We start from the raw sequence: 27,827 nt of genomic DNA on the forward strand, positions 1-27,827 counted from the left end.
TGTTCTTAAGATGGGTAATTTTAAACAATGGGCCATTTGAAGTTGTATTTTAATTTAGGAATTTGAAATAAAGATCATATTATTATTTATTTACTAATGTCAAGTTAGTGAAAGAAAAACATGAAAAACATTTGCTTTTGTTCTGAGTTCTTTGACGATAAGCATGAGTGCTCATTTTACGCGGTTCGAACTTGGCAAAAGGTGGCCCAACTCGGGCGATTAGTGAAATCGGACAAAAGCGTTTGAACACAAACTAGGGAAGAGATCAAATTAAATTATTCTGTTATTTTGAAAAGAAAAAATGCTATTGCTAATCATTGAAAGTCGAAATTAAGTAAAGATTTTCTGTTAGCCGATTTGTTACTAATTCCACTGCTTTGTAACCATGATATTTTTTTTCTGAGAAGCATTATTGTATAATTAAATTTTCAGTTTCTTATATGAATGTATTGTCGATTGTACGCAAAAGTCGTATTCTCTCACATGAGTCATGGGCCATGACCTCCCAATTTAGGTCCACAAATCCATCTTTACCCAAAGACCCCATTTTATTTTGTTGTCGCACCCTGATTTTGAAAATCAGAGCCTTTAGCCTTACACCGTGTAAGGCTAAAGTTACACATGTATTATTAACATAGGCTTCAATCTAGGAAAATTCATGTTATCTAACCCTAACACCCCACGCTGCTTTTTGCTATTGGAAGTTAATGAAGAAACGAAAAAGGAGAGAAAATGAAGAAAGATGTCACTTGGCGTGCCCGGGATTCGAACCTTAGACCCCCGCATGCCAAGCACACGATCACGGACCGGTAGCCACACGGGTAACGCTGCCCCGGGCAGCGATTCCGTGAGCATATAACACTTAGGGTGATTGCGTCATCGCAGCAGACTTGTAGTATTGGGACCCGCCATAAGTACGGGTACGGGCACGGGTCCCAGGCCATGGGTACGGGTATGGGTACGGGTACGGGTACGGGTCCCAGGTCATGGGTACGTGTACGGGTCCCAGTCCTTACGGGTACATGTACGGGTCCGAAGTCAAAATAGGGCATGAGTACGGGTACGGGTACGGGTCTGAAGCCATGGGTAGGGTACGGGTACGGGTACGGAAATTGGGACTCGAGTACGGGTACGGGTACAGGTCCCAGCATGGGTACGGGTATGGGTCCCCTGCCATGAGTACGGGTACGGGTATCCCATGCCATGAGTACGGGTACGGGTACGGATCCCAGGCCATGAGTACGGGTACGGGTCCCGATCCATGAGTACGGGTACGGGTACGGGTCCGAAGTCAAAATAGGGCATGAGTACGGGTACGGGTCCGAAGCCATGGGTACGAGTACGGGTACGGATATTGGGACCCGAGTACGGGTACGAATACGGGTACTACATGTCTGCATCGCAGACCCTCGGATTCACGCATGCGCAGTGATTTTCATCGTGGTATTTTGTGGTACCTATGGGTGTTAGGGTTAAATTAATGGAGTATCGAAGTCAGCCCTCACCGTTTTGTTTTGCATTGGGTTCCAACCGACGAAAAATAGATTATACAGATGGTATTGGAGCTTAAGGGCAGATTTTCGAAATTTTGTCTTCTAGCCCTGACAGAGCCATTATCTGAACCTCAACCGCCGGGCCTCAACCCCAAACCTTTCTCAGCCCGGAAGCTGGGATGGGGACTAGAGAGCATGCGATTGGCGGTAATGTATCTTTAAATGCTTCCTGTACAAGCACGTGTTGAGCCCCAAAGCTAGCCTCTGGGACCCAGAAGCTAGAGTCTTGGAACGACACATCTTAGAAGAAGTCTCCGACAATCACAACATTATCAGTGATTATAACTAAAATGTTAGAAAATGATTGTCAAGCACGAATCACATGTTTTTAACAAACTGATATTGACCATAAAAACGAATAAAAACGGCCATCTCTTAACACGCGATATTCAAAATTCCTGGGTAATGACGTCCAAATAATATAATGCAGGCTGACGACAGTTGAGTACAAATAACAATGACGTCATTGCACTTGACAATTTTTATGTTGGTCAATATGAGTTTTAAATAAAACCATGTGATTCGTGCTTGTTGTGAATGAATGACCCACGGCACATACATGTACATACACATGGCAGATTGCCGTTTGTACACTGTATATTTTTATATATTGATTTTCAGATCAGCTCCGGAGGAAGTAAACGCGTAATTCATATACAAGGTGGTATCCATGCACGTGAGTGGATCTCTCCAGCAACTATGATGTATATGGCCAATCAGGTAAGCTAGTCAGAACCGTGTCGCTTGGACCGGTGGAGGGGTGGGGCTCTTCAATATGTAGTTTCAGCATCGCTGTCATCACCCGATACTTTCGTTAAACTCATACTTGACCATCTCCTAACTTTGTCAGTGGCGAGGGTAGAAAATCCGGCGCATATTTTTCGCCGGATTTAGGGACATTTGCGCTAGACGCGGGCAAAAATATTTTAATTTCAGTTTTGGTATAATGAGCTAATGCACAAACATTTTCCAATTTAATCCTATTTTTGCCCACGGTGTTTTCGCGCTAAAAAGGATACACAAAGCAATAATAATAATCAGGATTTTAAGGGGTCCCTCTATGAAATAACGGGGAAGGTATGTCCCTCCGTTCTTGAGATGTTGTTAAATTGTCTTGTCGGAAAAACTTTAATGAGTGGCCCATTTCAAAACCCGCTGGTTTATGAGCTTTTATGTAACTGGTTTCTGGAACGATTGAGGTGACAATGGCAATGGTCAGTGACTGTAATGTGAGGCCTGTAAGTTTGACACAAACTCACTTTATATCACTAAATGCTCTTTTGCGATATCAACGCTATTCGAAGACATTTAGCATGTTTAGAGCAAGCAATCCAATACTCAAGGCTTTCTTCATCAATGTTCACTGGTTTTTTTACTTTCCAACCAACGTTTGTTGTAAAATTGATGTTCTAATCCAATGACTCATAATTTAGGTCCAAAAGTCTCAAAGACAACTTTTGTATATTATTCTCTAACAGAAGTCTGTTTCATCCTTACACACCTGTACCATTTTTTGAATTTTGAAAGCTGCCTTCGGGCGAGAAGTAAAAATTTCGGCGCCCTAGGTATTGAAAAACTAAAGACAAATACACATATTTGCAGTTTGACAGAAAGTAGTGATATTATTTTTGCCATCAGTGGCATAAAAACAAACAAAAAAAGCATGCGGTCGCTTAAATTTTTTAACATAAGCTAGCGGAGATTGTGTTTCTGTGCAATTATATTGAAATAAAATGTTTGCTGGTGAAATAAAAATTCCTTTAAAAGGAATAGGGCGGGCAAATGAAAAATTGTCAAGAAAAATGAAAGAATGAGTAACCCTTCACAATTAAAAACAGCGAAAATATGACGCAACATCGATTTCCAATGGGGGAATAACACAAGACGTATAAACAAAGTTAAAAGAGGTTTTAACTTTATACGTTTATGTTATTCCCCCATTGGATGTTGTGTCATATTTTCCCTGATTTTAATCTTATCCATTGCTAGTGTGACACTGTTGTATCCGTTTGGATCCAGCCTTTGGTTCCCTACTGGTCAGTTGGAACAGATTTTCCCTGTTTTTATATTAACCCTTCACATCATAACAGAAAACGTTTATATTAGCATTTTATATAAAACATTGTTATAAAAGTTTTGTAGATAATAGTTATTTAAAACATTTTCGTAATCATACCTAGAGGTTTTTTTAATCATCAGATAGGAAGACTTCTGCTCATCTTCTCTGGTGAGACAACATGTCTGGGCTATCTTTCCATATCAAAATTTCAAAATCTGTCATATCTATTTCCTCAATATATTCTTTTGATACAACTTATGAGGGGAAAAGTTTGATTTTATAAGATTTCGATATTATTTTTTAACTTTCTAACTAATATCATGATTAACATAACTGTATTTCAAAGCGTCAAGCTATATCATTATTTTGTCCCGACAAATATAATCCAGGGAATAAAATATTCATTCATAGGTTTATTTATTCTATTCAACCTGGGCCATTTCTACTGGTGCTACATACATGCAGGACATGCTGCACATGCATTCTAATAATTTGTCTAATACATTATACAAGCATCAGCAAGCACAATTTGTCACAAGATTTGAAAAGTAAATAGCCTATGTACACACTGAGCACAATGCACATACAAGCTATAAGTACATAGCGAAGCTGTCAGTGTAAAATTATGACCTTTATCATGCTATTAATTTAGCCCAAAGATTAGGAAAACTAGCAAAACTAGAGAACTGGTACTGTTCAAATAAAGACATCTGCAAATCTTGCTGCAATTTCTGAATAGTATTTCTATTACTTAAATAATTATTTTTGTTATTTCTTTTCAAACCAACACATTACTGCCTATGATGACTTTATCGTATTACTTAAATATCAAAATCAAGTAATAATTACAAAATTCGCTGTAAACTATCACCTCTGTGGGTTTTTGGGTATATAACCAGCACGAATATTTTCTGCAAACACTGCATGTGAAAAAGTAGGTCAATAGTCAGGCTAATACAGGGCGGGTGCGGCATGCCGCACCCGCCCAAAAACATAAACAATGTTATCATGCGTATTTCGCGCTCATTTTCATATCAGTTTTGACCTATGTCTTGCAGCTGGCAACAACTTACAACACTGATGCCACGGTGAAGGCCATGGTAGACAACTATGACTGGTATATTATACCATCCCTGAACGTAGATGGTTATGCTTACACGTGGAGCAATGTGAGTATACAAGTTTTAGCTATGTACAAACTTCTAAAGGTATGAGAGAATCCCGGGGATTCACTATAAAACCATTATAAATACTACGACAAGCGGATACCGGGCCCAATACAAATACTATTTCAATTAAAATTGAAAGTTAAAGGCCTATTGAAAGAAACAAAATAATATGTCTCAATACAATTTTAAAATAAAGACTACAATTGTACTTAAATTTCTATATTTTTTTAAATAAAGTACAATAATTTGAAATTACTTGGTACGGGGGGGGCACTTAACACAAAAATCTACACGGGTATGTTCCCCGGAAAGACCCCCTTTTAGATTTCGCAGCTCCGAAGGACCCCCTCCCTATATTTGACCAAAACAGAGCTCCGAAAGACTCTTGATTTGGATAATTTCAGCTCTAAAAGGCCCCAAAATTGCTCATTCCTCATATTTCTGTTTTTAGGCGATTTTCAATCAGGAAGCCAAGAAAGACCCTTGATTTTCACTGTTCGCAGCTCCAAAAGTCCCCATTTTACTTGTTCGCAGCTCCGAAAGACCCCCTTTTACCGGTACACCGTCAGCTCCCAAAGACCCACCACCTCAAAATTCCGGGGAACATACCCACCAAATATTTTTGATATGCCCCGGGCTTGGTACTCAGCTAGGTTGGTAACATGAGTAAGATTTAGTCTTTCCCTAGAAAGAAACTTCTCTAGGGAAAGATTAAATCTTACTATAAAGTACAATGTACATCTACAGAATGTTGCCAAGTTCGACAATTCACTTCGAGAGTTCAGGAAAATGTGGGAATGTTCGTTTTCACCGTGTTTGTTTGGTCTGTATTCGCAATATCCCTTTTCGCAAACTGCGACGCCCCTCGAGCGAAAGGAGCAGCGAGCGAAGCTATTGTTTCGGAATATCTTAGATCCATCATACAGGTATCAGAGAACGGGAGTCCCAGCACATCTGAAATATGGCTTTGTAGTCATCATAGTCAAGAAGCAAGAGAAATCCCGTGAGCTTTTAAACTGATCTCAAAGATTAGGCAAAACGTTGATAAAAAAAAATGCATCTTACTCAGAAAAGAATTCAGGTATGCAGTGGTCAAATTTTATAATTGCTCAGGACTTTTCATAAACCACGCCAAAGTATTGCTCTGTATGACGATTTAGAAAAGATATGTTTGACCTAGCTGAGACGTATGGTTCTCGAGTCTCAGAGGGGTAAAAACGCTACGATTTTCTTATAGATGCACCCTAATTGAATTAATTCAAATAATATATAGCGATAGATGCACGACAGTATGGATGGCGGATACCTTTAAAATACGCCTAAGATAATACGCCCAACCTTGGACGTCCAAGATGCAATCTTAGACGTCTAAGATGCATTCTTAGACGTCTAAGATGCAATCTTAGACGCCTAAGATGCAATCTTAGACGTCTAAGAATTTCGCGGTAAACTTAAATCAACGAATGACAGGCGTATTCAATTATTGACCAATGAAATCTTAGACGCCTAAGATTTTACACGCCTAAGATTTTTCTTAGACGTCCAAGATTGACCATTTGACCGTGACTAGTGATGGACGGTATCGCAAATTCGATCAAACCGTACGACGGACGCTGTAGAGATGCTCTCACCGGCGCCTGTTGTTGTTGGTCAGGACCTGTACATGATGTTACAGGCTGTGTTGGCATGGTTGGCGGTCGTGTCATTTGGTCATTCTGCCGGATTATAATGGCACTTCCCTGATAACAAATCTGATAAAATATTCGAAACTTATACCTATAAATAAACTGAACTGAACTGATTTTCCCGCCGTACTTTATGATCGGTTAATGCACATGGTATCTGTAATACGAGCTGCTAGTAGTAGTCTTCCAAGGTGCTTTGTGAGGCAGCACACCACTAAATCCTTCCGCATTTGGTGTAACCCTTGATAGTCCCGGTAAACATAGGTCGGTAGTGAAAACAAGTGGGTGTCCCTTGGGAGCAAGATGAGTAGCCGTGATTGTTTATTATAATTAAATTAAAAGATATGCAATTGATCAATGTTCAGAATATCACAAAATGGTGCATCTTGATCTGGTCAAAAAGTTTGGCTCCCGAAACTAATCCGCGTGCGGACATGGTAAGGAGGCATTTGTGCAAGCTGAAAATAAGGGTGGCGCTGTTCAGGTCCCCGTAGCTTAAAAGTTAGTCTCAACTTGTGTCAAAAAAACCATTTTAAATTAAATTTTAATCTTTATTTAAGACATTGGTGCTACCAAAATATGAAAAATGGTTTTACATGGGGTAGAAAAACAAACTTACTTTCATGTATATTTACACGTATTTCAATGGGAGTTTATTTAGTGGTGTGCGCCCGTGAGCTAGGCGAGCTATCACATTGGTGATACCGTCCATCACTAAAGTATCAATCTTAGGGACCGTTCACAAACACTTGTAAGGGGGGGGGCCTGATGCAAAAAAGTTTCATCGCGAACATTTTTGGGGCCCCCCTTTCAGACCCAAAAAATTTCAGGGCCCCCCTTTTTGACATGAAAATTATGGGTCAACCCCATAGAAAAGCATATAAACTCAATTTTTCCAGGAAAATTTGTTGTAATTTTTTCAGGCCCCCCCTTAGGAGAGTCAAACATTTTCAGGGCCCCCCTTTTTGCATCAGGCCCCCCTTACAAGTGTTTGTGAACGGTCCCTTAGACGTGTAAGAAATCTTAGGCGTGTAAAATCTTAGGCGTCTAGGATTTCATTGGTCAATAATTGAATACGCTTAAAATGATTGGCTGTTTTGCGATAATCTTGTGACATGACGACACGATAACACACACTTTAGCGCGTACATGTCGAGGAGATACTCGCACGTGCTATTGGAACCGTCGTTTTGCTTGAAATAATGATGTCGCCCGTGTTATATGAGACGATAGATGCACGACAAATACCTTTATTCTCTAAATTTAAACTTATTGTTAAATTTATATAGTTTAATTAAATCCCAAGATAATTAACCTTTGATGATTTTTTAGTTTACTACGTGAAAATACGACTGTTTTAGTCTTTACTATAGGCTAAATATCTAATTATCGATCATGAGAGCCAATATCTTGGGTAGACACATAATACTGCGCCAATAAAGTATCCTTACACTTGGACAAATAATCATAATTTCAAAACTGAACAATATTAGGGTAAATTTGTTTTTTTAATAGATGCACTATCTAATCCTGCACATTATGACACCATATTGAATCCAATGTGACCTCAAGAAGCGCAAAAAGATTCCAACAAGCGAAACAAAGAGACAACACAGCTTCTTCAATGAAGCGTTATTTAAAGCAGTTTTTATTTCAGTTTTTGCTTCTCTGAACTTTTCATAACTTTCATTTTATTTGTCAGTTATTTTGTTTCAGTTTTCTTTTGGTCCTTTGGTTCTTAATTAATGCCAAACGCATAAATTAGCCATTCACCACTCTCAAACCAGATGTCTAGTCTGTGGAGTTTTGAATAGGCCAGTTTGTCACTTTTAAAACTGGACCTTCGTCTAATCAAATGCTTTTAACTTTGCTTCTTGAAGTCACATTGGATTCGATATGGTGTCATAATGTGCAGGATTAGATAGGGCATTTATTAAAATAACAAATTTACCCCAATATTGTTCAGTTTGGAAATTGTGATTATTTTTCCAAGTTCCAAGTATAAGGATACTTTATTGGCGCAGTATATATTTTATTTGCGTACTACGCAAAGAACACACGCCTACGGAGTACTCCTCTTTTCTCCAAACGACAAGTGTTTCTGGAATGCTGCTAAAATAAGAAAACTTTTAATGCTAATTTATTGCACATTCTAGGGAAGCGTGTTACCTTTATTTTAGATAGCCGAGTGAGAGGGTTTTCAATGAAATATTTTTTGTGTCAAAATTGAAGCATCCTATTTATAAAAGAATATACTGCACATCATATATAACGATTCGTGATACCCAACTGTGGCACATTTGATGTCGTTTAAGAATTTCATTTCAATTTTATATACGCCAAAATATTTTTTTAATTGAGCAAGAATAAGGATAGAAAAAACGTTGAAAATTCTATGTAAAAATTACATTAGACCCCGCCAAAGATTACTGTTTCGTTTTTATGGTAATCTGATCATTTATTTCCTGAAAAATTTGAGGTCTAATGTGGAATTTTTATATAAATGATAAAAACATCGAACGTGTATACAAGAAAAATTGTAGACCCCACTATATTATTATACTGACACACATGTATATACGATGTACGAGCGCACGTGTCCGGCGAGTCAAAATCGATATAATGTATTGTCTATGTAGAGGCCTTTTTTTATTGTAGGATTTCTGTATGTAGAACACGCAGTTAACAACAATTGAGCGCTATTAATACACATTAATGTTTTTAGGCAAATAAAATTCCAAAATATGGTACGTTTTCTGCCTTGTCACGTGGTAGGCCTATGTTGAAGTTGCGATTATATGTTCAAATAAGTTTCAAATGGATACCAACAAGACAAGTGGCCGAGCGGTCTAAGGCGCTAGGCTCATAGAGTATCCAAAGCGGTGCGCCGGGAGTTCGAACCCCGCCTCTGCCAAACTTAATTTTCCTTTTTTAAAATTTCATATTGGGGAAATGTGACTGGGAGAATATGTATGGCGTGGAGTGGTGTTACGTCAGCGTACTTTTCGTGCAATTAAACCATCGCGCGACCTAAGCTACGTATGACCAAACTTCGACCTTGAGCTACATGTACCTTGCATAGCTCGTGACGACTGTATTCGAAGGCCGTGAGCTTTTGAGAATTGACCAATCACGGCCTTCGAATACAGTTGAGCTCGATTATCGTATGTATTTTGAATAGTGTATCAACAAAAGTTGAGGCATATCACCTATCGTATGCAAGCCATTTCGGTGAAATTAAATAGGGAAGCATCGCCTGCGGGCGCTGCTTCAAAAAGGCTAGTGCAATGTACCTCAAAACTTGGGAAATGGGTTATTTTGGTATAGGTCTCAATGTGAGGTACAAAACACAATACCAAAAAAATTTGACCACCTACCTTTTAGTGATATTAGTTCTAAGAATTTGAGATTATAATCTGCTCTACGAGACTTACGATTTGAGTTGGCAATTTGAGTTGCCGCCATAACATCAGCTGGCCTGATAATGCATCCGGAATATGATGTGAAATATAATTCCAGTAGATCTGATTATAATCTCAAATTATTAGTTATTAATTATACAAATATTGAATGTTTATGAGAACAATGGGGAGAATATTTTCACGAGGTGAAATATGGACTGTTCCATTCAACGAGGCTTTGCCGAGTTGAATGGAACACCGAATGAAAATACTCTTTCCATTGAACGAATAAAACATAAACATTAATTTTATAAATCAATAGAAAAACAAAATAAGTTAAAAAATATATATAAAGTGTATTTATTTTAGAAACGACACCCACACCTATAATCGGCGAGTCGATGTGGTCAACGTCCTCGCAATACGCTCGCGTTTGTCAGCGTTGCCAAGGTAGCTGTGCTAAAAATTTCCACACCCCCTCTATTATTCTCCGACCCCACAATAGAAGTATTTATGATCAATCCCGTACCATCATTTTCTTCCGGCAGCAGATAGTACCAATGTCTGATTCGTCTCACTTCTGTCAAAAACCCATTTTTATCTTCTCACTTAGGATCGTATGTGGAGGAAGAACCGCCAGCCAAACCCTTCATCTTCTTGTGTTGGAACTGATTTGAACAGAAACTACCCCTATCAATGGGGAGGTACGTGTGAAATTTATGAAATTAGTTTACATGCTAATGCTTTCTTCTTCTTCCTTTAGTCTAGCCGCTTTCTTTAGTCTAGCCTCTTTCTTTCTTTCTTTCTTTCTTTCTTTCTTTCTTTCTTTCTTTCTTTCTTTCTTTCTTTCTTTTTCTTTCTTCGTTCGTTCGTTCGTTCGTTCTTTCTTTCTTTCTTTCTTTCTTTCTTTCTTTCTTTCTTTCTTGCTTTCTTTCTTTCTTTCTTTCTTTCTTTCTTTCTTTCTTTCTTTCTTTCTTTCTTTCTTTCTTTCTTTCTTTCTTTCTTTCTGGGCACTCCTAGTAGGGGTCTTTCAGCTAAAATGTACATTTACAAAAATATGGGCCATTCAGTGCATAACCTGGATAAAAAATGGGGCCATTTCGTAACTTTAAAAAAAGAGTAATTTGGTGTAAAAAAACTGAAAATGAGGGTCAATGGTACCTGATTGCCAGAAGGGGCAATAGCTTGTAACTACTTAATACTATATAGGAGAACACAAAATACCCACTGAAAAAAAGGTGGATCATTAAGTACTTTGCTATGGAAATAAAATTGGGGGGGTCATTGGGTAGCAGAAAATAAAAAGGTTGGTCATTGAGGAGGGGGGGGCATTGGGTAATAGGTAGACCAGTAACACAAAAAGGGGTCATCGGGTAAAAGCCGGTTTGAAAAAGGGGGTCTTTCCTGAAGAGTTGATTGAACTGATGGTGTTCTCAATCCGACTACGAGAGATTCATCTTTACTGTCCCACACCATCCGTGACATGACACTTTTAGGCATTACTTTGTATTTTCTGCATTGCATATCATAAAAACACATCCGGGATATACATGTTTTTTTTGGTAAAAAAGGCTTTTTTTGACCCCTACCCACCTGGCATTAAGAGGGTATCCGCTTAACATCATCCAAATAATGTAACCAACCTTTATATGTTGAGCTGACTTAAAACGTGTGTGAACGTAGAAATTACCAACAATGCACAGTGTCATCGCCCCGATATCTTCATGGCAGAAATCGCCATGATGGTAACCCGGGGATGGTAGGTCGAATCCACTAGTTCTTCAACAGCCACGCATGGTCATTATAATGGCAATATAATGCTACTGGCTAAAATGGCAATGGCTAATGCAGGAATCAAAGGGCATGTTAGAAAGGGAAATCAAAGGGAATCTTTACTCAACCCTCCTCAAGACTTCGCCATTTCGTTGGGTAAAATGTGTCCTTGATCTTTACCTTGCTTGACAACACCATTGGGTGATTTATGACCCATTTCGTTTCCAGATGCGGTGAATCTTCAACCAAATAAATAATCGCAATGGTGAAACGTCGTGTAGATTGTGATAATTTGACATTACATGAGTTGTGGATCTTGACCTAATAATTTTCTGGTGGTGAATCTTGAACTGTTATTTTTGGACACTAGAAGGTTAATCTTTGCCTAAAAATAGGTTTTGAAGAGTGAACAAATGTGAAGAGCTGAGGACGGTACATTTGTGACGCCCTAACTAATGATGCATGTGCTCAATCATTCTCCATAAATCGAGTAATCTATCAAGGGTGATATAATCGAACAAAACCGCTAAAAGTTCCTGAAAGTTCCGGAGAGATTTCTCCTAAAAAGGTGGAATATATTGAAAGGCCTTGCGTTGATCATGTAACTCCCCTCCCGCCTCAGGAAAGGAACCAGAAACCACTTGATAATAGTTCCGATGAATATATGAAAATATTTCATAATTGCTTATTTCATTAAAAACAGGTACCGGAGCTAGTCCCAATAAGTGTTCCGAAACATATCGTGGTGCGAGTGCATTAAGTGGACCAGAGGTTACTGTAGTACATAATTGGATCCAGCAATTCTCAGGCAATATGGCACTGTTCATTGACTTCCATAACTACGGTCAGCTTTGGTTGTATCCATGGGGGTATACAGGCAACGGAAACACGCCACAACCAGACCAGAACGATCAAGTAAGTATTCGTAAATCATATTCTTGTTACATTTTGGGGCTGCGGGTTCCTGACAAAGAGAGCTCAAGCCCTCTCTATGGTTAGGTTACCACTGTCATGACTGTTCGGGAAAACAATCTTACCTCCGAAGGCCGGGGGATTTCGATATGAAATGTATACATGTGTATTAAACTCTGATACTTTAAAGTAAGGCGTTTTTGGTGAGAGAACATTGCACAAAATGAAATGGGGACACGGTGAGACCGTGAGAGATGGAAAATTATGGCGTCATCGGATGAAAACATGAATTTTACAATCAAGCGAGGTCTTTGGATGCTTATAAAATCAAAAATCTATAGAACTCTTTACAAGGGATGTGAAACAACGGAGATCAACTTGTAATTGTGTGGGATACCAGTATAAATAGTTTGGGGGCAAATGTTGTTTGAATTGACTAGCTTTGCACTCAGAACGCTAGTGAATCGATGGCAATTGTTATTCGAAGCTCACTTAGTCATTTAATGAGGCAAACGATCGAATTTGGTGTTGAAATGAGCAAAATTTTGAGTTACACCTTTTCACTGTAAAATTAATTTCCTCGGCCAAATGAAAAGCAATAATTGTGATTTTTTTCAGTAAATGTCAGGAAAAAACTATAATGATTGGCACTGTATATTTTTTCAAACTGGTGTTAAACTTAAGTATGAGCTTTTTTTTTGGGGGGGGTCAATGTTTCTGCTTTTCAAAGTAACTTGTTAATAATAATATTTCCCAACTTTCTAAAGCACATCATAACTATAGAGCTATATATCAGTTTTGTCTGAATTTCGGTTTTGATTGCACCATTTTTCAATTCCGACTACCAATTTTGTCAAATTCAACTCGCGAACGTACTTGCAAGCCACTATAGAAATATCGATTATCAAAACGGATATTCTGACAAAACTATAATATATAGGCCTATACCCATCGATGTGCCTTATGGAGGTGAAAAACTCTTTCTTTAGCGAACTACATTAGTTTGAAAGGCGTATAAAAATAAACAATCTTACACTAAAAGACACACTTTCATGCCTAATTTTAAGTAGGTATTTCTAAGTGCCATGTTTTTATCCGACATTACTGAAAAAAATAAAATTATAGTTTTTTTTATTTAACCGAGAAATTAATTTCAAAGCGAAAAGGTGCATTTCTGAATTATGCTGATTTCAACATTTTTTGTATCGATCGACTTTTAGCACGACTATGCATAACAATAGAGAATGGTCACTGGCGTACTGAGTGTTTATTTCCACAAATTATGATACCATGGGTGGGGGGATTAGTATGATGGTAACCTAAATGTTTACCAAAATACTATTTTACATAAAAACACATTCATCATCATCACATATTGAATCGTCGTTAGGGTCATTATCCGAACCGCCATGGCATATTTAAAGACGTTTCGTGTTTATTTTCTAAGGCACACTTTTAAACCAGATTTAGTGTCGAGGGAAGTATTTTTAATGTGATTTGTTTTGGTTTGACAACCCTGGAAGCTCCTGGAAAGCCTGAAGCTTATTTTCGTTAGGGGCCATTTGACAGCCAAGTTGCACACGCTACAGATCCGCCAATAGAGATATTGCGATTATTACGTAAAACGTGAAACCGGAACAGCAACTGCATGTTACCATATGATGTTACACTACTTAAGTCCAAACTAATTTAGTATGCCCTCTAGATGGTGCGATCCATTATGATTGGTAAATGGTAGAATTCCCGTACGGATGTCACATTGCGCTTGGAAGCAAATCATGACGATCCAAAATGACTAAAAAAGCATTAGAAAATGCGAAATAATCTCATATTTGTCATAATTTATGAAGCGATTCAAAGTAACTAAATTGAACATGTAATAAAATCCAATTGGTTTGTTAAAATATGACCTAATATAGATGAGATGAGGTGAATAGATTTGGAAGTTTTTTGACGCGAATTCGAACGTGCAGATTGTGTATTAATTTGTGCGTGGAGGATACCGTCCAAAATGGCGAAAAGGCGTTTTAGGTCAGATCGTGTCGTCATAATGCAGTGTTAATGGTCTTTGGACGGTCAACAGTAGTTCGTGTAACGTCGTTTATCACCAATGCATTTTGATAACATTTAAATGTCGGGTTATATAAAAGTCATGAAAACGCTCTTTTAAAACGTTTTATACTGAAAAAATACTACAACAACATTTGAAAAAAAAATGTTATTGTAAAATCTTATTTGGCAAACATTTTTGCGAAATGTCAACACTTTTTGTATCTACTTATGTTAGATTGTTTTGCAGTAAGTTTTGAAAGAAAAGTGGTTTGAATGTTATTTTGAATAAAAGCTTAAACAAATCTTATACCTTTTATTTACACTTTACCTCGATATTTAACGTTTTATATAAACTATTTGTGTTTGCTAGGTAGTAATCGGAGTAGGCATATTAAGTTATCTATTTTCATTTTGATTTTCAAAAAAAAAGGGGTTAACAGGGTGTAGACCACATCGGTCTATCTGCTATAGTACATAAAAAAGGTCAATCACGACAATCCTGAAACCAAAGGTTTTTGACCTATGAAATTTTGAAAATCAAAGGTCATCATAAAGTGATCGTTTGGCAAATTCGACTGCAAGTGTTATGGTAACCATGGTAACTGACCAACCTGTGACTTCTGCAAATATTCTGAAATTGTGGTACCCTTTAATATCAAGAATATTAACTGTAGTTAAAGCTTTTGTATATCAATAAAACAATAAAAATTGTGAAAACAATTCTCATTTTTAACCAAACATTGCCATTTCAGCAAAAAACATTTGGTTTCAGGAAGTTGCCAGGTTGACTTTTTTGATGTACACATTCATTAATTCAAAAATATAGAAAGATATAGAAAAGTTATTTCATTTTATTCTATGGAATATTTTTCTATTATTCTATTGAACTATTAAACATAAGCCAAGTAATGTGAGTTTGTGTCTAATTCTCCCCAGGTCGATGTTTTACCCCTTCTGTTTGATCATGCATGACTTTTGTTCTACACCACCGATTGAAATTCAATAATACAGTAGTTAAGGTAGACTTTTTTCGAGTTGAGGTCAAAGGTCACGATGACGTCACTTCCGGGTCAAAGGTCAAGCGAGGTCAAAGGTCATGGGTCAAAGGTCACGATGACGTCACTTCCGGGTCAAAGGTCAACCGAGGTCATGGGTCAAAGGTCACGATGACGTCACTTCCGGGTCAAAGGTCAGCCGAGGTCAAAGGTCATGGGTCAAAGGTCACGATGACGTCACTTCCGGGTCAAAGGTCATCAGGGGTCAAAGATCGATTTGCATATTCATGAGATGGGCGTGACTAATTTGAATATTTATGAGATGGGCGTGGCTAATTAGCATATATGAATATTCATGAGATAGGCGTGGCTAATTAGCATATATGAATATTCATGAGATGGGCGTGGCTAATTAGCATATATGAATATTCATGATATGGGCGTATAATTAGCATATATGAATATTCATGATGTGGGCGTGGCTAATTAGCATATATGAATATTCACGAGATGGGCGTGTCTAATTAGCATATATGAATAAAATTTTGAAAAAAGTTGAAAAAAAAATGAAAAAATTTCAAAATAAAATTTTAAAAGAAAATTTCAAATAAAATTTCAAAAAAAATTTCAAAAAAATTTCAAAAAAAAAAAAAATTTCAAGAAAAATTTCAAAAAAAAAAATTTCAAAAGAAGATTTCAAAAAAATTTCAAAAAAAATTTCAAGAAAAATTTCAAAAAAAAATTTCAAAAAAATTTCAAAAAAATTATAAAAACATTTGTGAAAAAAATAGAAAAATAATTTTTTAGAGTGACCCTTGACCCTGCAGTGACCTTTGACCCGAAATGACCCGTTTTTGTTCTAGAAACACCGAAATTTTAGAAATAAGGGAAAAAATTTGCCTAAAATAACGCGTCGTATCGGGCGTATTACGGAAGGTATCGGCTTCAAACTCGGTATATACGGTAAGGGTCGAATTACGAGCTATCCGCGGGGGTCGAGGGGTCGAAAGGAGGAGGATTAATTTTGTCTAGGGAAATATCATATCGAGGTAAAACTTAAAGCCCTGATCATGCTACACGGAAGCGACCCTCGACCCGGAAGTGACGCCGATTGCACGATAAAATGCTTCAAAATGAGTCAAAGAGCTGGGTAATGTAGTGCATTTTGACCATGAATATTTCTCTTTCGTAGACCCGTGTGGAGTATTCGTATTCCGATTGTGAAGGGGAATCGCGATATGGAACCGGATAAAACCTGTTCTCCTATCCCCTCCCACCACCACATACAACAAAATGCGTCAATTGCGTAACAAATTGCATCAGTTACGCAACAAAATGCGTCAAAGCGTAACAAAATGCGTCAAAGCGTAACAAAATGCGTCAAAGCGTAACAAAATGCGTCAAAGCGTAACAAAATGCGTCAATTGCGTATTGAAATGCGTCACAGCGTAATAAATTGCGTTGATTAAGCAGTTTAATGCGTAAATTGCGTAATGATTAGCGTAACGCAAAAGTTTAGTATATAAGTCGGTCATTTTAAACCTTTCGATCATTTCGATCCTAACTTCCGAAAAGTCGACATGAATACTTTTAAATCTTACCCTTGCTCCGTGTGCGGCAGGACGTTCTCGCGCAAGTACGATCTCGAGAGACACAAGCGACACGTACACCTTGAAGAAGAAGAGGATGATGATGAAGACGAGGAGGAGGAGTCCGACGATAACGACTCGGAGGTTGTCTCGGACAGAGAATCCGGCGACGAACTGGAAGACAACGAGGCTTATCGGGAATGGTACGCGGGAGCTAAAGAAGCCACGGAAGATATGAGGAGGGAAAAATACGAAAAGTACGTCGGCGACGGCATGGATCCGGAGATGGCGAGAGAAAAGGCCCATTTGAAAACGGTATGGGCCGTAAAACGCGACTTTTTCGAGCGGTACAGCGCGTTTCTACGAAGCCACGCTCTTCTCAAAGACGAAGGAGTTTACGCGGAGATCGCGGACGATCTCGAGGAGAAAATGGAGAATGGCGTTGAGGTGGACAAAGCCGTGAAGAGAACGATAGCTAAATATCGCTCTAAATTTGATGGGCTGTTCCATTATGATGAAGATGTTGAGGAATCCACCATGGGCGAAGACGATGAAGATTAACACGCGAATATTTTTAAAGATAATAAAAAGTAGAGAAACAAAATATCGCCTCTTTTAGTCGTTATTACCCCAATTTTAAACCTCTAACATCCCTTTCGCGTTACGCATTTTGTCTCGCCATGGATGTAATTTGACGCAATTTGTTACGTAAAGACGCAATTAAGGGTCAAGTGTCACTTCCGAGTCAAAGGTCAACCGGAAGTGCATTTTGAAATGTTCCACCATTTTGTATCGGAAGTGCGCCATTTTGTACCGGAAACGATGTCAGATTTAAATTACGTAAAGAGTCACTCTATTTTTGACCCATTTTGAAATAATTTGTTACGCAATTTAAGCAATTTGTTACGCTTTGACACATTTTAGGAAGCAAGGATGCATTTTTGACGCAATTTGTTACTATGCAATTTAAGCAATTTGTTACGCTTTGACGTATTTTAGGACGCAATGATGCATTTTTGACGCAATTTGTTACGCTTTGACGCATTTCGTTACGCGATCGACACATTTTGACGCAATTCGTTACGCGATCGACGTATTTTGACACATTTCGTTACGCTTTGACGCATTTCATTACGCAATCGGCGCATTTCGTTACGCAATCGGCGCATTTCGTTACGCTTTGACGCATTTCATTACGCGATCGATCATTTCATTACGCGATCGACGCATTGGTGTATTTTTGCTGTATGTGATGGTGGTAGTGGGAGGTGGTAGGACTGGTTCTAACTGGTTTTAATCCAGTTCTATGTCACGCCGATCATAAGTCATTTTATACGAGTACGTGGACACGTAGGGATCAAAGTTCGTCAAAGGGTCGCTCCGGGCCAAGCATCACTTCCCGGTCGAGGGTCGCTTCCGTGTAGCATGGTGAGGGAGTTTTACCTCGATACGTAATATAAAACGAAAAATACGATATTTCCCTAGACAAAATTAATTTTTTAAGCGCATTGACCTTTCGACCCCTCGACCCCCGCGGATAGCTCGTAATTCGACCCTTACCGTATATACCGAGTTTGAAGCCGATACCTTCCGTAATACGCCCGATACGACGCGTTATTTTAGGCAAATTTTTTCCCTTATTTTTAAAATTTCGGTGTTTCTAGAACAAAAACGGGTCAAAAGTCACTCTGAAATTTTTTTTTTTTTTTTTTTTCAAAATTGTAAATAATAAAATCGTTCTGTGGGGAAAAAGGGTAAATTTTTTTCATTTTTTTTTTTTAAAAAAAAAAAAAAAAATTCAAAATTTAAAATTTTTTGATATTTTTTTGGAAATTAAAAAAATATATATTTTTTTAGCCACGCCCATCATGCTAATTAGCCACGCCCATCTCATGAATATTCATATATGCTAATTAGCCACGCCCACCTCATGACTATTCATATATGCTAATTAGCAACGCCCATCTCATGAATATTCATATATGCTAATTAGCCACGCCCATCTCACGAATATTCATATATGCTAATTAGCCACGCCCATCTCATGAATATTCAAATTAGCCACGCCCATCTCATGAATATTCATATGTGCTAATTAGCCACGCCCATCTCATGAATATTCAAATTAGCCACGCCCATCTCATGAATATGCAAATCGATCTTTGACCCCTGATGACCTTTGACCCGGAAGTGACGTCATCGTGACCTTTGACCCGGAAGTGACGTCATCGTGACCTTTGATCCATGACCTTTGACCTCGGTTGACCTTTGACCCGGAAGTGACGTCATCGTGACCTTTGACCTCAACTCGAAAAAAGTCTACCTTAACTACTTAATACATTTTATATATTAGAATATCCTATAGGTTTCACCCGTTTTTCCCCCAAATATAATTCGCTACCGGGAGATTTAATACTTGTGAACCTTTTAAAAATTGATATAAGTAAACAACCCCTTTTTGAAAGATTATGTTCCTGTCTTCCATAGGGGTGTACGGAGTTCCAAATGGAATAGCCCGATGGACTAGATTTCTCATAAACAGACAATTTGCCCAATTTTGTTTTTCAAATTTATTCACGACCTAACCAGAATAAATCTAATTTTGCAACCAGGTCCAAGCAAACTAAAGCGTAAATATCTTTATTTTTAAAAGATAGCCAAAATTCGAAATTCTATCCATATGTCAACAATAAATTAACATTTAAATGTTCCAAGTTTGTATCAATTCGTGTTAAATCAAAACACAAACCATCATTGGATTTAAATTGAAAAACATTCGTCCCAAACCGTATAAACTCTGGTTTATCTTTTAACTTTTTCATGGTCTGTCTCGCTTCGCCATCCAACACCGAACTCCGTTGTTGAAGTTATTTAGACAAAATGGCATACACGTGTGAACAATACTCATTTTCAAATAGCCCGCAAAACTCGATGCTATGCGCTAAACTGGACTGAATGCAGGAAGTGACACTAAATTCATGAACAATACTCATTTTCGAATAGCCCGCAAAACTCGATGCTATGCGCTAAACTGGACTGAATGCAGGAAGTGACACTAAATTCATGGTTTTTGTATTAGCAACGCAAACCTTTGAATTTTTGTTTTTGGTTGCTCTTAACAAAGCGAGGAAAGGTATCGATCGGTTAAGAATAATTCTCATCAACTCTTACACGGCACATGTGATTGAGGTCACCACATAAATATGTCGCAGGTTTAGTATATTGAACTTGCTGAAGTGAGTACAAAACGCCCTCTATCACGGTCAGACCGGGCGGAAGTGGGACAACTACTATGATCCCATCAGGCAGCAGTGATTTGTTTTTATAAGATAGTCTTCTAATTTGATAAGCGAATGTCTTTTTGCTAAAGTAATGTCGAAATTAGACTTACCGTCAACATACAATACGAAGGAAATGCATGACATGTAATGACATAAGTCACAAAACATCTTGCATTATGGCGCTGTATTTGTTTGTGTGTTTGTATTTCATTTTCTCGTAAGAAAAGAATATCACTAATCAGATATAATGGATTTGGCTCCAAGCATGAATTATTGATTTTATAAGTAGGTAAAGAAAATCACACAATATTGTTTTACGGGGTTAGATGGAATCACCAATGAACCAAAAAGTCTGACTGAGGTCACATCGAGGTTGCAATGACGTGGCTGGGATTCCCGGAAAATCACGTGGGCATCCTGATGATTTTAAGATTGTAGTTAATTGTCATTTGTATACACGTTTATGTTGGTCAATTTACATATCCTTTAAATGCTTATTGTTGTTGTTTTTATATTGTTTTTCATATGTTTTTTGTTTTGGAGCAAAAGCGCTGTGTTATTTGTAGAGCGCTATAGAAATGTGCTTTAATAATAATAATAATAATAATAATAATGCTGATAAATCGTGCTATACTGTACACCTATTTAATTTAACACGCCTAGATTTAGCTACATTACACCCGTCATGATGCAGTCATGTCTAGAGTAGAATTCACCACGAACTTTGCAGGACTTAAACCCCATTAAAAGCTATTAAACCAAGATAACACTCATTGAAAACAGCTCAACTGATTAAATCAGATCTTCTCTGGTTGTGCACATGTGTCTGTTTTATATGTGCGGTATCGCTATGATCTGGTACTATAGCTTCAGTTGGGTAACCGATTATAAAGGAAACGCAAGGAAACAATGGTATGTGGACCTTTGTTCACGAAATGAGACAATGATCTGCTTTTTGTTAACCAGCATTCTTGAAAATGAAGCAACATAATGATTGTTGACTTAACACGGTTTGGAAATAATTTCTTCATATTTTTTGGTATTATCTGTCGTTTACATATCCTTCCTAAAACACCAAAGTACGCATATTTCCAAACATCTAAATTAGCTAAAAATTTAGGACATGTTACAAAACTATATTTTCTAGAATTTTAGAAGAGTACTTTTAATATTGGCCGGTTATTTTCACACAGCGACGTTAACTAGGCAATGTACTATTACCTATAACATACACTAAAACACCAAAGTACGAATATTTCCAAACATCTAAATTAGCTAAAAATTTAGGACATGTTACAAAACTATATTTTCTAGAATTTTAGAAGAGTACTTTTAATATTGGCCGGTTATTTTTCACACAGCGACGTTAACTAGGCAAATCCCCATACTTCTAACGTACGCTATTTGTAGAGGTCACGCGTCAATGGTAAGAGCACTGTGTATTGTGTATAGGACAACGGACAGTAACTGCAGTATGTGCTTAGCACTGTTCACCGTCGTAATGAATACGTCATACCAATTCTGCATCGAAGTGGTTACGTAATTCTCTTGTTTACCGGATCACGCTATTTTGGTATGCCTTCGAGTGCCATAACATGTACTTTGTGTGGTGATTGTTTCGATCGTGGTTCATTACTCAAGCGTGTGATCCCGTTGACAGAGTAACATTACGTAATTTCGCTGGCGTAAAGTTCCTGGTTCACGCTTGGTTTACACACCTGTTAGCAACCTATTGACTTTGTGTTGTGATCAGTTTGATCGTGGTTCCGAACACAACGTGAACCAGTTGACCTGGCAATGATCGATTTTGACGTCACACAACGATATAGCAAGTCGCATTTGCATATCAATACCGAGGAAAGTGGGTTCGATGCATTCAAGGGGTGCTTGTATATTTGCCTCTGCATAGCGTCACCATGAGCTTATTGTAGTTATGTTTTGATGCGAACGGCGCTGTGACATTTGGCTAAGGATTATTAAATCAGGATGTGACACTCCGTAATTTGCATGTGTCCAATTCATATGTTAATAGCATATTGTTATTAAAATGATGGTCTGACCTGACCAGAGGCCGTTAATATAAAAGACGTTTGATCAAGGGACAGAGTAGTTTCCGTTTGTATCGGCTACCGAACGAAACATAATATTATTATGCACATTCCGACCAGACTAGCTTTGCCAGGCCATGCGCGTAGGTCTATGTGCCGAACGTACATTTTAAAGTATTTGCTTAACTCTTTTGCATGAAACTGTAGTTGTCATCTAAAATAAACAAACAAAAACAATATTATTTGAAGTTTTAATTTAAATTGCCCTATTTTACTACGGTAAATTGAGATGGCGGTAAATAAAAATGTAAATCAACCGGTAATTTACCGACTCACAACACTGACATGAATACAAGTTTTAGTATCATTTAATAATATTATTTCCTCTATCGTTTGATGTACAATGGTACAGATCAGTGGGGGTTGGGGAGATAGTTTTATACTTAATATGAGGGTGGGGGTCATAACAATTTTAGGTCCATTAACTTGTGAAGCCGGGGGTCAACAAAGTTTTGGGTTCACGAAGAGGGGATAAGGGGTTAAAAATTTGTAACACGAAAAGATATATTGTCCCCCACCAAAGTATTTCTGAACATTTCCTAAACTTAGTTGATTTTTCAGCAAATATTATTTTTCAGTGAGTTTTGCTTTTATTCCATGTTAAATTATGGCAAACGGAAACAATCAAAATATGATGTAGCTAGGAAACAAATACTATAATCGTCATTTTCAATGTAGGCCTACCGGTATAGGGGCCTATTGCCAATCACACAGTTTGAAATTGGAATTGTTTAATGTAGGCTACTCCCTAACAGAATACGTTTATACGCACGCTGGCGAAGTGACGTACTTAAATCGGATTAACAATAGATGAATGCAATTTTGACTATATCGCCCGCACTCACGTTCATGCGGTAGGACATACCGATGCATTGAACCATAGATGTCAAAGAAATGCTAATCACTTGCACCTGTAAGATTAGTCTCTTTGAAAAGAGCGGTATGAACGGTATTGTATTCAATCTATTATATGATTGAAGACAGGTGTACAGACGGCTTGACGTGAGCCTATGATTTTTTCTGAGGTCTTGTGGTGTACGCTGGTTATCGTCGATGTTGAAGTGCCTATACTAGTTCAATGTAAGAAAATGAGCCAATAGACGTACCGGTAATGAATAAAGATCGGATTTTTGGATTATTAGTGGCGGTATACAATTAAATGTCAAAATTACGATGCTATTCTACTTTTCAACAATAATTCATACTGGCAGGCTACACCAATAAGTGTATTAGTGCAGATTGATATTTTTCGGGATACCATTGCCGCGGGCGCCATTTTGGAAGGTCACGTGAAGTGTCAAATGATTTTTGTGAATTCAAATACTCACTGTATTTCATATCTTATGCTTGTCGTATATTTCCTTTGGAGTATTATCGATAGTTAATTTCGACATTACTATATCAACAATCCCTTTAAAAGACTTTCTTGCAGAAACAAATCACTGTGGCCTGATGGGATCATAGTAGTTGACCCACTTCCGCCCGGTCTAATCTTGCTTGGGGGCGCTTTTTACTATCTTCAACAGGTTCGATTCGCTAAACTTACGACACCTTTATGTGGTGACCTCAATCACATGGGCTGAGTAAGAGTTGATGTGAATTATTCATAACCGATCGATACCTTGCCTCACTTTGTTGAGAGCAAGCCAATAAAATTTGCCATAGGTTTGCGTGGCTAAACAAAAGCCGTCAATTTAGTGTCACCCCCCTGATTTGGCCACACAGTGTCGTAACACGTAAACCTTATGACGTTAAATTTTAAGGGGGAGGGGTCTACATGCATTTAAATTGTGGGCTGATAATGCCAAAATTCTGCGTAACCTTAAGCTATCTAGTCGATTCGGTCAGAGTGTGATGTAGTGTTACCAGATCCGGGTAGCAAGTGTGAAAAGACAGTTTTATTATTAAATTTGCATCACTTTCAAATCCGCGAAATCATATACCGTAGCACATTCGTTCGTTCGTTCGTTCATTCATTCATTCATTCAATTAATTTATTCACACGTGTTTTCACATTTATAATAATTACGATTTACAAAATCACATATAAAGAACTACTTTAGATTAAACATATAAATGAGAAATGAAGCTGAAGTATTATACAAGATTCTATAGTTAAATAGCAATTCAATTAATGTACGAAGTGCTTAAAGTAAACATATGGATAAAGATAAGCACTAATCAGAATGTAAATTATAAAGTAACTGGGTAGATTTCGAAAGCAAGAGGAATTTATGAATATGAATATTGTATTGATAATTCAGTACCTCTTTTACGTTTCCCTTTGTACAGAAAGCAATAGCCAATGAAGCAACAGCTGCTTTACAAAGCCAATTTGGAACCTCTTACTTTGTTGGAATGTCTGGACCTGATATGTGTAAGTTATAACTTAAATTGTCACATCAAACAATCCACCGAAACAAATTGCAATCTTACCCGATCTGATCGATTCAAACTAATGTCGAAACTATATTGCATTGGAGTAATGTTGTAATCGTAATCTTTTCTATGGTTACGAATATTTTTATTTTTTATTTTTTGAACTGTGGCGACAATAGATTTAGATGGTGTGTGAAAGAGTGTGTAGAGACAATTCACTGCTAGCTTGGACGAAATTGTGTGCCCAGGTGTATCGAGATGGAAATTGTGCATAGATGGTTTATAAGAGAATCGTTTTTATGGTCAAACCTTTCCAATTTTCCATGTTTCCCCAGACATTTTGAAGGGATAAAAAGGGGATGACAAAGAGTAACATGTCCTTAAAATGACTAAAACTGGGACCACCGATATTGGATGATGGGACACAAAATTGACAAACTTTACTTATTCAGTGGGTATTTGACTTCCTTTTTGGGAGAAAAGAAAATCCAATAGAGGTAAAAATAAAAGCCAAAATAAGGTAAAATTCCCTTTGCGCGCTTTGGGCGCACTGGTCCATTAGACATCTAAATGCGCTTTCAGTTTGGGTTAACATACTAGTAGTTTGAAATTGAAAATAAGTAAGAGTGGTTATTTGGAGATAGTGGTGCATGGTGGAATATGGGGACTTTTTGCTATCTCAAACAGGCACAAAAATATACATGTCCCTAATACTGATGCCGCGCCGCCATGAGGTACATGTTCAACTGAGTTTGGACTGCGGCATACCCGGACGGCATACATGCGTAGTCCGTCAAGATAAACTCAAGTTGAGTTATTATACCAAATGATTTGAAATGACAAAGGTGACAACGTGTACAAAGCTAATGGAGAAATGTTTATGTTTGGGGGCTGTCATATTTCTTCGGAATAGTGGGGTATGATATATTATCAAGTGCTGGTGACTCAAAATCTTGGCGCGCTATACGCGCATTCTTTTAACTTACAGTCAAAATGTGTGCACAATCTTTACTTATATAACACAAAATTGTCACACTCTCCCCGCGCGTCCTTTGCACTTTTGTACCATTTTATTTCCAGGGGGAACGGCATGGGAGTTTAAATTTCGCCCCCTAATGAGACGAGAAAAAAATTCGCCTCACTGATTTGTAAAAAAAAATCCTCACCGAACTCTGTATAAAGGTAGGCCTATACATTAAAATTTAATAAAACAATGCTGTATATCTTCGTTTCCTCATCCACTTCATAGGGTCAACCTGTCAACATTTGAAGGAATTTGCCTCCAAAGCACATAGGCTATTTCTGAAAGATTATCCAGCTGGTACCCTGCTATGCCTCTAACAAATATAATATCATAATATTTCGGGCGCGAAAGTTATTCCCGGAAGTCATTATCACAAGTACTATTCACGGATTGGTACTCCTATTTACGGCTCATCCGGGACACTGAAAAGACTATTTACGGTTTTGAGGTACTCTGTACGGATGGGAGTAGGCCTACTGATGGTAGAACTACTATTGGTCATGTGATCCACTATTAACCAATCAATAAACAAGAATATATGAAGTATAAAATACTTTTTTATTGGAACTTTTTTCCCTGTTGTACAATATTCAATGTCAGAAATATTTTTATGTGTTGTATTATGGTATGTGTGGCATAGACATCAAAAAACAAAACCCAAACAACAACAACAAAAAAACCCGGTATAACCTGATAACAATGTACTATTATACGTACTATAATCAATTACTATATAGTATGGGACATGACACTAACGTTTTGCTATTCAAAATTTCAGACCCTGCCTCCGGAGCCAGCGAGGATTATGGCTATGGCACTCTTGGTGTCAAATATACTTACGTTGTGGAATTGAGAGACGAAGGACGATATGGGTTTAGTATTCCAGAGAGGATGATTGAGGATTCTGGTATCGAGACATTTGAAGCGCTTAAAGTTTTCGGAACAGATCCTTTAAATTGAGACAATCATTCGAAAAGGTCTTAAAATACTAATAATCGAAATACGTGATTATTTGCTTAAATGCATGAGAAATACTGTTAAAATACGTAAATAGGGATACATATCATTGGAAGCAGTATCAAATGTCTTCAGCTCAATCAAAACTACATAATATAGGCGGTAAAATGCTGCAGCCCCTATTACAGTCATGGACAACAGTTTTGAATATTTTTCACCTTCTTGCCATGATATCGATAAAACTCAATAATAACTACCCAAAACAATTCGCATGCTATAGTTTGTGATTGCTGCCAAAATTTTGGAAGAAAGCAGCTTGTTTTTTTTCCAAAAAATCATTTTCATGACTGAAAGTGGGGATCCGATTGGAGCAGTCAAATTGTTATATCTGATAAAACTGGAATCTTTATTTAAGGATTAAGTTGTTGAGTTCTCAAATTTTACAAAGCATAAAGAATTATTTAAGTTTTCTTCTTGGAAAATATTGAAAAGAATAAAAGGAAATGTCCGAATTAATATACGTGTGAAGATTTTCCATACTTTTTTGTGGGCGTGAGAATAATCAATATGGAAATGTGGAGATCATTATGACGTTAATTAGTTTGGTTCTTTGGTGTTGCATGTTACCACACACGTTGAGGTGTATTTTGGGACGAAAATAATTCCCCGTTTCATCTCTACATAATCATATGACCGATTTTTGGCCGATTGCAGGAACAAGTATACCTACATGCCTAAAACTACCCAAAAACTTCTTGGCAACACCGATTAGTGTATATTTCGATGCTAGGCTATTTTCACGAGCCACTCCAGCCTAGGCGGAAGTGCCTTTACACCGAACGCAAGTCAATTGAAGCCGTACAACTTATCGCTCAAGGACATTCAAGTGG

General features: G+C 37.7%; 1 protein-coding gene across 1 annotated transcript; it reads left to right on the plus strand.

Moving 5' to 3' along the window:
- Window positions 1-1,553: 1,553 nt before the first annotated feature.
- LOC140143709 (carboxypeptidase B-like) lies at window positions 1,554-27,307 on the plus strand. Its single transcript, XM_072165522.1, has 7 exons — window positions 1,554-1,700; window positions 2,175-2,273; window positions 4,671-4,781; window positions 10,481-10,571; window positions 12,344-12,555; window positions 24,870-24,954; window positions 26,759-27,307. The coding sequence occupies exons 1-7, from the start codon at window positions 1,554-1,556 to the stop codon at window positions 26,938-26,940; spliced, it is 927 nt and encodes a 308-aa protein (XP_072021623.1). The 3' UTR covers window positions 26,941-27,307.
- The last annotated feature ends 520 nt before the right edge of the window (window positions 27,308-27,827 follow it).

The sequence above is a fragment of the Amphiura filiformis genome, unplaced genomic scaffold, assembly GCF_039555335.1.
Source record: "Amphiura filiformis unplaced genomic scaffold, Afil_fr2py scaffold_26, whole genome shotgun sequence".
Classification (NCBI taxonomy): domain Eukaryota; kingdom Metazoa; phylum Echinodermata; class Ophiuroidea; order Amphilepidida; family Amphiuridae; genus Amphiura; species Amphiura filiformis.